The sequence below is a fragment of the Pseudomyrmex gracilis genome, unplaced genomic scaffold (assembly GCF_002006095.1).
Source record: "Pseudomyrmex gracilis isolate BER0280 unplaced genomic scaffold, ASM200609v1 scaffold_226, whole genome shotgun sequence".
Classification (NCBI taxonomy): domain Eukaryota; kingdom Metazoa; phylum Arthropoda; class Insecta; order Hymenoptera; family Formicidae; genus Pseudomyrmex; species Pseudomyrmex gracilis.
This window is the reverse complement of record NW_018020810.1, coordinates 188,178-200,882: the sequence shown is the minus strand read 5'-3', so window position 1 is coordinate 200,882 and position 12,705 is coordinate 188,178. Positions and strand designations below refer to the sequence as shown.

The 12,705-nt window shown below is 36.5% G+C and overlaps 1 protein-coding gene across 1 annotated transcript in view; it reads right to left on the bottom strand.

Annotated features, from left to right (window-relative positions):
- The window catches only part of LOC109858824 (dipeptidase 1-like), a 50,554-nt gene that overhangs the window by 24,236 nt on the left and 13,613 nt on the right, over nt 1-12,705 (bottom strand). The window contains exons 3-4 of the mRNA XM_020436458.1: nt 2,843-3,123; nt 2,398-2,554 (exon numbers count right to left, since the gene is read on the bottom strand). Coding sequence (XP_020292047.1) covers nt 2,398-2,554; nt 2,843-3,123 — 438 coding nt within the window. The remainder of the gene's footprint in view (nt 1-2,397; nt 2,555-2,842; nt 3,124-12,705) is intronic.

Here is a 12,705-nt window from a genome sequence, read left to right as displayed (position 1 = left end):
GTTACTCGCTCTCTCTCTCTCTCTCTCTCTCTCTCTCTTTCTTTCGCGCACAATCGATTGCAAGATCTCGATGCAATTTCGTTGATGTTGAATTCCGCCGATTCTCGACGGTTTTCACTTTTTTTTTTGTTATTAAGAATTGGGCGCTCGACTAAGTAGCAACGATTCCTCGTCTCGTCAACAATTGTCACAGTATAATATTCACGGGGGTGAATATGCACGGTCAATTGAATATTAGTGCTACTCACACTTGGTCGAGAATCCAACTAACCGTTAGTAATTCATGCAGCGTCATTAGTTGCTCGGTGATCGGCGTTACGGCGTCAAGTGGAATCATGAAGCGAGTAAATTTTCTGTTTCATCGTCTGTATGTAAATGATCGGTAGTCGGGGAGGCAGGCATTTCGACACATCGTTTGCTACGATGCAATTGGCGCACTTGCCAGCGAAATTGCCTACAAGCTCCGGTGTGCGTAGACCAATAGCAATCTCCTTTATGGATAGCTACAGATAGATCTAATAATGGGAATTGTTTGCAAACTACATGACTTCGCTGTAGCAACACAACGCAAATAGCTCGACTGTATTGTAACAGGAGTTATTCCGTTTTATTTATTACGATCATATGTGTTTTCGATGATCGATGTAATTGAAACTGTTATCACTTTGGGTCGTTATCACGGTGCGTCTTTTCTTGTTATCGACGCGTGGGGTAAAAGTGCCTGTTGCGAGATATCTTCTTTTAAAAAGGCTTGTAATTTATTAAATATGTAATCTTGACTCTTAGTTTTTTGTTTTCAAACTCATGGGAAATATATTCAAGTTTTAGTCGCCAAAAGTTAGCAATCGATAATACACCGAAAAAATGGTATTCTTGTTTTGAGGATATCCCACTTACTTTAAATATATTTTATACTAAAATAGGCGCCAAGAAGAGTTTCTTATTTTAAGAGGAAAATCCTCTAAATAGTAATATTGATAAGAATATATACTGATTAGAATATAAAAAGCCTCTATAGAAAAACATATATATCTCACTACCGAAAAAGACTATATTCTTAAATAAAGAATATATTCTTAAATAAAGAATATATTCTTAAATAAAGAATATATTCTAAATAAAGAATATATTCTTAATTTCAGAAGAATATCATCTAAAATCTTTAAGAAGATTTTTTAAGTATAAAATCTTCTACTTACGAGAATATAACTTTTTCGGTGTAGGTACACTTTGTTTCATGTGAATTTTTTTTATCAAAAGTGTCGATTTTGCTGATTCAAAACAAAAAAAAAGTTCCTAAGACGAGACACGAGGGGTTTCTTTCCTATAGGAATCTTAAAGACAACAGAACTATCGTCACTCTTACACCGAAAAAATTATATTCTCGTAAGTAGAAGATTTTATACTTAAAAAATCTTCTTAAAGATTTTAGATGATATTCTTCTGAAATTAAGAATATATTCTTTATTTAAGAATATAGTCTTTTTTGATAGTGAGATATATATGTTTTTCTATAAAGGCTTTTTATATTCTAATCAGTATATATTCTTATCAATATTATACTATTTAGAGGATTTTCCTCTTAAAATAAGAAACTCTTCTTGGCGCCTATTTTAGTATAAAATATACTTAAAGTAAGTGGGATATCTCTCCTCAAAACAAGAATACAATTTTTTCGGTGTAACATATCGCTCAACAATATGCTTTGGGACATTTAATTGTTTACATGTTTTTGAATATTTCATTATTTTTTTGTTTCTTACTGTCTTAACAGTCTTTAATTAACAGTCTTTAAGGGGCCGCGATTGCTTTCTTCTTTGCATCCATCTGAAAATATGATTTACCAAAAGCTTATACCAATACATCAAATATAAAGAACTCGACAGTTCCTAATACAAAGTACCCCATTATTAAGAGCGGCTGCGTGTCTCATATTAGGGAATATAAAATTGTAGAGAAAGTTTAAGTTTATGCCGACAAAAAATATGCAATAAATTTGGACAAAACTACGTGATAAATTACTTATAGCGCGTGTGTACATCAGAGTGAATCGAAATGCGACAGTGAAGCCTGTGACACAAAAGTGTCAAATACATATTTCAAAGTTACGATGATTATTTTTCGTCTCTGCGCGTATAAAATATCTCCTTCGCAGACATCGGCTTCGGCAGTTAGCGACACTGACAAAAAGTTTGATGTTTTTTTGTGTAAGTAATGCGTTAAAAATACGCAGTTACGAATTTGTAGCCGTTTGAACATGAAATAGCTCGCTGTCTCGTATATCGGGCGATTATCTCGTAATAGGCATTTTTATCCTGTAACCCAATCAATCTGATTGCGACGAGAAAGGAGAAGGATCATATTAACAACTCTAGCGAATCGTCACGTTCAACTTACTTGTGCACCGACAAGGCCAGCGCGTAATCTAGGGATATCTGTGTGACTCCAATCTGATCTGGCCCAAGGATCGACTCTGCCGAGATCGCTGCTCAAGTTCACCTCGCCAAGTTGATTGTGTACGAATTTTCTGACGTTCCAGGGCAAATCGTTGTGCCTGCGAATCAAAATCGTACTTGTATCCGCTGAAATGCGGAGATATACGATTTTACTGGTTTTTTTTTTTTTTTTCAGAGAGGATATTGCACACATCGTGCGGACTGCAACGCGGAACAATGCTTTTTGAATATTTTATATTTTATATTGACTAGTTTTTTTTTTTTTTTTTTTTTTTTTTTTTTTTTTTTTTTTAAAAAAAAGCTTTAATAATGCCGCTATATCGACGCTTGCTTTCCGTCATCTTGTTTGTTTCTGTCAATCACGTCGATGACGAATAAGCACTTACCCGTCGATCAGAGGCACTTCAGTGAGGATCCTCCTGATCACGTCCAGCCTCTGCTGGTGCGTGGCAGGCGCGGATTGAAGGAGAAACGGCAAACAGAGACCTCCGAGGAGCAGGACGGCCACTAGGAGCAAGACGGGCGCCAATAGCCGACACTTCCTGCGAGGACTCTCGTCTCTGCGATCCTTACTGCTGCCGCTGCTAGGCGAGTCCTCGCACGGCGGTGGTAATCGCACAGTGCCGTTGCATGGCGCAACGTCTGGCAGTTCTGTTAGGCACGTGGTCTGAAAACAAAAGAAGAAACAAATACAAAAATTAATATTATTCAAATACTCAAAAGATTTTATTGGCATTTTCTATTTGATTGTCTTATAGTAGTATCATTACCATCCAATTTCTCACACACAATTTTTGTAAAATAAAATATACAATATTCGCGCACGTTAATCGTCTGGCAGAAAAATGTATCATTACTATAGCGCGCTCATGTAGCGGAAACGAAAGATACAGCGACTGCAAGCTGTCCGTTAAAAGATATAAACAGCTTGGATAGAAATGCAACTTCAAAGCAGAACTGGAAAGGAAACAAAACTCTTTTCGCGGCGTCACTGCAACACTCAGCAGGCAACGTGGCAAACTTTTGTTCGCCCTCCTTTCGACTATCATAAAACACGTTAACGCCTAGCGTTACTACGGATTTTCCGCGTGTGTATATATGTACACAAATATATATGTGTATGGTATATAGCGTGAGGGTATAGAGAAAGAGAGAGAGAGAGAGAAACGTAGTTGTCTGACGGAAAAGACGTGAAAATTCTTGAAAAGACTTGAAGAATCTTCGGAAATTTTTTCTCAGATTTTTATCATCAGTAAAACAACTTATCAAATCTCGCAACGTATCTTTCTTTGGATACACCGAAAAAATTATATTCTTGTAAGTAGAAGATTTTATACTTAAAAAATCTTCTTAAAGATTTTAGATGATATTCTTCTGAAATTAAGAATATATATCTTTATTTAAGAATATATTCTTAATTTAAGAATAGGTATAGTCTTTTTCGATAGTGAGATATATGTTTTTCTATAGAGGCTTTTTATATTCTAATCGGTATATATTCTTATCAATATTACTATTTAGAGAATTTTCCTCTTAAAATAAGAAACTCTTTTTTTGGCGCCTATTTTAGTATAAAATATATTTAAAATAAGTGGGATATTCTCAAAACAAGAATACAATTTTTTCGGTGCACACCGAAAAAATTATATTCTTGTAAGTAGAAGATTTTATGCTTAAAAAATCTTCTTAAAGATTTTAGATGATATTCTTCTGAAATTAAGAGTATATTCTTTATTTAATAGTCTTCTTTATTTAAGAATATATTCTTAATTTAAGAATAGTCTTTTTCGATAGTGAGATATATATGTTTTTCTATATAGAGGCTTTTTATATTCTAATCAGTATATATTCTTATCAATATTACTATTTAGAGGATTTTTCTCTTAAAATAAGAAACTCTTCTTGGCGCCTATTTTCGTATAAAATATACTTAAAGTAAGTGGGATATCTCTCCTCAAAACAAGAATACAATTTTTTCGGTGTACTTATCAGATTTCGCGCGATTACGAAAACAAAAAAAAAATATTTCACAATAAATGAAATAAAACGACGAGACTCCTTTTGAGACGAACTTTTCAACGTATTCTCGTCGTGTGTAACAAATATGTGAAATTGTTTCGCGATGGGTTCTCTCTATTACTTGGACCGCTTACTAACGCGCGCGCTCTAAAGTTTATACATCTCGCCATTACACAACCACCGCGACAGAGATAAAAGACACGCAAAGTTTTAGAGAGAACGCTTATCTCTCGCCGTTCACAATTTCGGGAATCGAATAAGCGAGATATGGCGCGGTGCGGAGGACAAACAATAAGTTTTCAGTCGTAAAAGTCGTCGCGGAGTTTACCCGTCGTTAATGGGACTTCGCCATTGCGAAGAAGAAGGAATCAAGACAGGGAACAGGTCGCGGAAACTTTTAAAAGCGCAAATAGGTAATATAACTCGTACTTGTGATAATACGTCCATCCGGGGCGTTTAAAGCGGCGACGGCAAACGTTACGTCCGTTGTAGAAACAGTTTCCATTTTTATGAACACACGTGCGTGCGCGAAATAAAAAAAAAAAAAAAAAAAAAGAGATAGACGAACGCGCGCGCGCGCGCAGGAAAAGAGTATGAAAGATCATACCGACGCAGCGCGCGAAAGCATTGTCAAGTTTTCGTATAAATTTCTCCTCGACGTAAATTCAAAGACCGCTGCAGGGAAGCTCGTATAAAGCGAGCCGGAAGGATGGTCGGTAGACGAAACGAGAGAACCGGGGGAGGGTTTCGTCTATAAAGAGGGGAGAGATTCGCGTTCGAGACACAGCGCACCCCTTTATATCCTCCTGCTTCTCTCGCCTTTATCTAGACCGTCTCCTCGTTCTCTTAATTCCGGTGCGATTAACTATCCGCACCGCCGAGAAATTAGTCCTTCTTGTTTCTATCTTCCACTCTCTCTCTCTCTCTCTCTCTCTCTCTCTCTCTCTCTCTCTCTCTCGCAGTTATTTTTATCCACTTTCTCGTCACATATTTTGCTATTTTCTTTTCTCTGCGTCGATTTTCTCACTTGTCCTTAAACGCGAGATTGTGCAAAAGCAGCTTTGTATTTTTGTACGAAACTATATAACATACAAAACTATGCCAGTTTACGTAACACAATTGAGAATAGCGGTGTTGAATACACGTGACACACATTTAAATCGGATCAGAAGCAGAACGGAAGCAATTTTCTGGATTTCAAACAACGTGTCAGTTAATCAAAATAAGAGAAGATTCGGAGATTTGTTGACACAAAATAGGTACGAAACGAAACCGTCGCTTTCGCGTCCCCGAGTATGTACGAAAGAAAATGTAACGAGAGAAATGTAATCGGCATTCAGAATGAAAATCGTGCCTTCTCTCTGTTATCAATTCGGAATTATCTTGCTTGTCTCAACGAACAAATACCTCGAATTCTCACCCCCCGTCTCGTTTATTATCGTTTCGCGCCGCATTAAATTCTAGGGCGCGCGTGTATTCCCTCGACTCTTTTTAATCTCTTCGAGAATCCGCTTCGAAACGCTTTAATTTCGCCGTTTTTATCTTCTCAATTGTATGAGTTGCGCTCGTTAAATGTTAAATTTTCTGCATGTGACACAACGGGGAGGGAAAGGGAACTTGTACCAACCTTCCCTACGCGATTTAGACTCGCATGGATTAGACTTGATGCATTTACGCCATTTTAGCGGTCCAAATGTCTCGACGCGACGAGACAAGGCGGAGAGAGATGTGCTAACACAACACGGAGAACATACGTAAACACACACGGTCGTAATTAAGGATGACTTTTGTTCTCGCGACCAGCCATTGCGACCCCGCACACACCGCACACAAATTTAATATGTAATAATAATGTTTAATAATAATAATGATAATAATAACAAATAACGCGAAACAAAGAAAAAAGAGAAAAGAGCTTTTTTTGTTTATTCGGACGTGATATAATTTACAATGTTAATCTGATGATTTAATTTGATACTTTCGCGGTGCGTGTTGTATTATAAACATTTGAAAATGTTTTTTGAATCGCGAATTATTGTCATTTTTATACCCGACGTTTCGCGCGAACATTTCAGCTCGCTTCATTTATTGTTAAAGTTTCAAGATCAATCTGACACCGATCATGCGTTCGGGTTCAAAAACCCGAAAAACATCTTCGAATGTTAATTCATAACGTTCTCGTCGTCAGAGACAAGACTGATATATTATTGCATTGTTTTATCGATTTATATACGAGTTCTGTCAAATTTTTTTTTTTTTTTTTTTCATATTCCGTTCCACTTCATAATTAAAACTATACGTACTTTGATTCTTTGCGTTGTGTCTGTCTTCTTTGACACAATTCTTTCGCTCCGTCTTTAATTAATTAACAATTATGAGATCAGCGGCAAAGAACTCAGAAAAAAAAAAAAATAAACAAAACGAAGCAACCCGGTTAAAAATAAGTGGACGAGCGAGAGTCGCTTTTGTAAAAGCGAAACTCGTCGAAGAGAAGTCGTCTTCTATATTGGAATTAAATAATTTAATGCGCCGCGTAATTCCGCAAGCTCTTCTCCCCCCCCTCCCGGAAAGTCCCGGCAAGATCTGTTCAGCATCTAAATTGAAACTTTGGCGCCTTCGATATCCTTCCGCAATGTAACAAAATAATGCGCATTGTTTGAATTAAATTTCAAACGCGCGCGCGCGCGCGCACGCGTTTTCTAACGCTTTTCTCAGCGACTGTGTCGCAATTCCATTTTCTTTGTTTTGTTTGTTTTGTTCGACACACTTTTATATAATCCGATTAAAATCTTGTGCAAATTTTTCGACTGCAAAAGCGTCTAAACAATCGGTCTTTTGTGATAATATTTGGAGCATAAAAGGATTTTTATATTATACATATGTATCGTACTTGGTGTTAATTTGTATGTGTTGTAGTCCCAGTCGTTTATTACTTTTCTACTTACTCGTATGTGAAATGCTTTTAATTTTACTCTATTAGCGAGCGTTCTTGCGTCTACATCGCCAGCAACATTCTTTACGCACACACACATTTCCCACTTCGGTAATAAATTTTCCGACAAGTTCTCGCGAGCTTGTCATTTTCACGATGACATACAATACAAAATGTATTATGCATTCTTGCAAAATCTTCCGGGAACGGGGGTCTCGTCTTGAAAAATTGAAACACAATTCACGGCTATTCATTCGCGTCTGTCCGAGAGATGTTTTCCTCTCGCATCCGCGGTGCATGCGAGGCAATCGATTTTTCCGGTATTAAGAGAAAAAAAAAAAAAGAAAGAAAAGAAGTTTCCATCGCGTATTTTTCCTCTTTGCAACAAAGAAATTTAATGGATACACTGTTGTACGTTAGTATGGGATATGATAAAGCGAGAGATTTTTTTTTTGTAACGTTCAAAAGAGCGAAGGGGAAAAGCAACGTAACGCGCGTATTTTTTCTTTGATAATTACAAATTAATTTATTTTTGCATTCTTACGTCACTTTTGTCTCAACTGAGACATCTTTTCATTGTCTCTTTCGTTTTTATGCATTTGTCAAGTTTTTATTACGCATGAATTTCCATCTTCTCTTCACAATTAAGCTGTTTTATGAGGTAATAATTTTTTTTTTTTTTTGCACTTTGTAAAAGACGAAGAGAAGAAACTTTCTTCTCAAGAACTAACTCTGCGCCGCTCTGATAACATTTTGGTTTTTTTTTTTTTTTTTTTTTTTATTCTTTCTGAAATTGACAATGAGAAATGCACACATAATATGCTTTAACTACTTTAACAGCGCGGATTTTTATGAGTAGTTTTGTATCTTTGAAAAGTTTTCTTCTCTTTGAATTGTTGTTCGCTTGGTCAACAAGATAGCGCGTAATTTCTGACCTATCTGTTTCTTTAAGATTGATCACCTGTTCAGAACGTTCGTAACATTCCGATTATTTATTTGTCGTAATTTGTCAACGCAAGATGCGACGAGACGTTAATGCAATAATAACGCAAGATATAAAATCGGATGACGTTCATATTTTTTTGTTTTCGCAATTGGCAGGAAATTACTCAAACAGTTGTCATCCGTGAGATCACGTAACACGTGATAAATTAAAAAAAAAAAAAAAAAAAAAAAACAAAGGCGACATTATTTTGCTATTACGCGCGTCAACGCTTCTCTTCTCCCTCTCCGACCTGCCATTTTTCCCACTTAGGTATACGGTGAAAGAGAAACTTTGGCGGCAAAATCCGAGCGAGTGATTGAACTTTGAGAAGTGTTGCCGACATTTGCATCCTTCTTCAGTTCCTGTTCCTTCTCTCTCTCTCTCTCTTTCTCTCTCCTCTTTTCTCTCCGTGCCGTTTAAAGATGAAAAATGCATAAAACATTATCGGCATTCTGTCAGCTGCGGGTCAGTATCCGCCGTCCCTCCATTGGAAAGCTATCTGTCTTCCGTTTCTAATTCCCAACTTTTGTGTTTCTTTATCGCGTTTATGAAAAACGCCAGTAGAAATTACGATCTGTTCTTTACTGTCGATATTCTTCTACGTGTTAGTATAATTTCATTGTTGTTTTTGATTGGTCACATATATGCACGCTAATATATTTACAGATATTAAAATTAATTACATATGCTCTGATCTATTTTTTTCTCGGTTAAATTCTCGAGATGACAACCGTGTGCTATGAGTTTCTTAGTTTTTCGTAAAAAGAATTTTAGAACACTTTTTGAATTTATACAATATATATATATATATGTATTTGTTTTTTTTTGCTAAAAAACAAAAGATTAAATACTCGAATAATTGAGGCATTAACACATTTGCAAAGTTTGCGTTTAATAGAAACACAAGCGGTTTTCAAACATCGATAATTTAAATGGCAATTCCCAAAATGCTGACGCGTAAATAATGTGGAGACGAATAAATTTACCGCATCCCCATTTCTCTGAGGTTACTTGGGAGAGTCTGGGGACAAATAAGATCAGATCTTCCTTTGCGCACGTTAAATCGCATTTAAGTGACCCACGCCTCCCTCACACGGTATCTTATACGTTAAATGCGTGTCACGTTTACACTTAAATATATTGAAATATTCTTGCGCGTAATATAGAATATAACATTTGTGATCTTTATAAAAAGTTTTGATTTTTTTCTTTTTAATGAAAAACACGAGAGTTCTTAAATGTTTTATAATTTTTTACGGGTTCCTCCAAGAGACTAACAGCTTGGAAAAAAAGTAATACGGCTGTGATATTCAGAACGCGCAAGGAATACGGATTAATTGAGAGAGAAAGAGAGAGAGAGAGAGAGAGAGAGAGAGAGAGAGAGAGAGAGAGAGAGAGAGAGAGAGAGAGAGAGAGAGCGAGAGAGAGAGAGAGAGAGAGAACATTTCACAAATTTTTCATGGCTGTCGGAGAATTGCCGCGAGGTGCAAAAATATCGTAGTGGAAAAACATCTCTGCATCATTTCTGTAAACGGTGACAAACTTAAAAATCGATGCACTCGTTAAAATGCTGCCGTTTTGCTTGGCTTGGTCATTTGAAAGAGTTTGTTCTTATTTCTTCTGATTCTGCAATTAAAAGTTGTCTTCCGCGCAATCATATATACTATGTATATATATATATATATTTATATATATTATATAATATATATATATGTATATAATATATATATAGGATGTAATTTATCTCGAAAAAATAAGGACGACTATACGTATTAAAAGCAAGAGACATAACAACTCTTTATAAAAAAGAAACAGTTTCGAATTAAATGCTACACAAACAAAACTAATTGTACAACATGAAAATCCTGAAGTAGGGGATTGTGTGTTTTATTTATTTAGATGTAACGCGCGTCTATATATTTTCATATTAATTTGTCTCGTAGTACGTGATGTCTGATTTTTTGGTTCTTCCGCGTTCTCGCATCTTGGCGTGGCCATTCAGCCACGATCACTTTCAGACTTATCGGGTGTTCCACGGCCGAACGATTTTTCGTTAAATCGCGCGGCAGTTCGGCTAAATGAAAACGTGTTTTTTTTTGCGCCCTCCGATCGTATACCGATCGCTTCGGTGCTAATGGTCGTGGTCGGGGATGCAATCGATAAGTTTAAGCATCGACTTTACGTTGCTCATTCAGTAATTATTTTTTACATTTTACAAACTGTATATAAATTACTCGATATCTTGAATTTTAAACTAACGTGTAATGTGTCTCGGAAATCAGTGAATCGAGCGTGGAATGGCTGACTTGTGTGAAAGGTTATTGTATTAAAAACATCCTGCCACATGACTACTAATCGGTAAAGTAACCTTCCGACGCGCTGTATTATATAACGATACTCGGCTCAACTTGACGAGACGTGAAGCGTCCCCTTTCCTGTATGACGGTTCCCGTGATATTCCACGCGATTTAATCGAACACACAGATGAGAGCGAGGATTACTAGACATCCTTACAAACAGGTATACAAAGGTCAACATCCTCTTGCCGATCCCTCTCGATACAAGAGACACTTTAAGTTTTAATCGATACTACCAATTTACCCAACAAGTAGCGTTTTATTTATTAAAAGTTAATAAATTACGTGCATATATACAATCACACCGTAAAAAAGTAATAATTAGAAAAATACATAATTAAAATGTTATTGAAAATTAAAAACAAAGAGATTCTCTTATCGCATATCTAAACGAACAAAATATTACTACGTATTAATTAACTTTATAAAATGTGCTTGATCAAATTTTTACTCGTTTCATTTTTCGTCTCTGAACGCAATCGAACATCATTGGCCGATTTCCAAAAAATTACGACGGGAAAAATACATTTCCACGATAATATAGCGCATGCGACAATCACCTCGTTAGCTCGACATTCGCATGAAAAGGCTTCATTCGTCGCAAAACTCGAGATTTTTTAGCGACAAAAAGACGAAAAGAAAATTACAGACGGGGTACGCTTTGTGCACCGAGAGTCGCGAGAAAGGACTCTCGAACTTGTCGTATCTCAAGGAGCCATTGTACTCTGTCTATTGGTTGGATCGCACGCAATTTTTCACCTATTCCCTTTTCTCCGAATACCTTAAACTTCTTTTCATCTTGTTCTTATCAGGCTTTGTGATTCATTTTGAGTGATGAAAATAAAATAAGCGATTCTTCATTGTCCACATCATTGTCTCTTCCATATAGAAGAAATACATTAAAACTCTATTTGTGCATAGGTTAATAACACACACACACACACACACACACGCTTGAAATATTTACGTGAACGCAAATCGATGCTTTAATTGTAATATTATTTTATGTGAAAAAAAAAACGCGTGGAATAAATACGTGGAAATTTAAATTAGACCGAAACGATTTGAACGACGGAAAATTTATTCGATACGTGCAAAATACTGATCTTGCCTTTCTCTTTCATTTGTTTGACTGTGTCAAACATTTGTCTCAAAAGCACAAAGATGCTGATCGTATTAAAATAAATTTGTTTTTCGAAGAATGACAAAATGCTATGCGAGAGACATAATTGCAATGACACTGTGAAGATACGGGTCGGACAAAGGTACGACAAATTGAAGCGTTTGATTATACCACAACCTAAAGCTACCCGTCGCCGATATTGCCTTTATCGGTCTATCGTGTTACTTGCACTGACTGCACTTTATCCGCTGCATTCTAGTGAAACGTTGTCCCCATTCCGCCTCGTCGGGCTTTTTAAAACGGGATTTTTAAAACGGTCAACCGCAAGTGCGGTATGTACGTTCTCGTCAAACACAGTTTTCAAATTTGCCTATCATACGCAATCCAACAAGCGTGAATATCAATTTTTGGTAAGTTGTAAAACAACTACGCGCAATGCGCCGCTCATGTGATAAAGATATTAATGAACTGTGGATTTGTGATTTCAAATATCTTCCCTTAATGATTCCAAGTCTCCATCTCTTCTATTCTAATTGTGTGCGATCGCACACTTTTAAATTCCACGCACGTGATGCCAGCCACGTGATTGGAAACTCGAGCGGCGGCAGCGGCAGCGAAGACTTAATTTCCGTTATCTAAGGCACACTCAATATACTATCGCATAAACGTACTTCTTGGAAGAATTTCTAAGTGACTGGCAAAAAAAAAAAATAAAAATTACTAAACACGAAAAAAAAACACGCGCTATTGTTCTCGCTGTGAACGCACACGAACGTCACACAAGCAGTTGCGTTAACGGAAATTAACGTTGTTAAAATGGCAATTTTTATTTG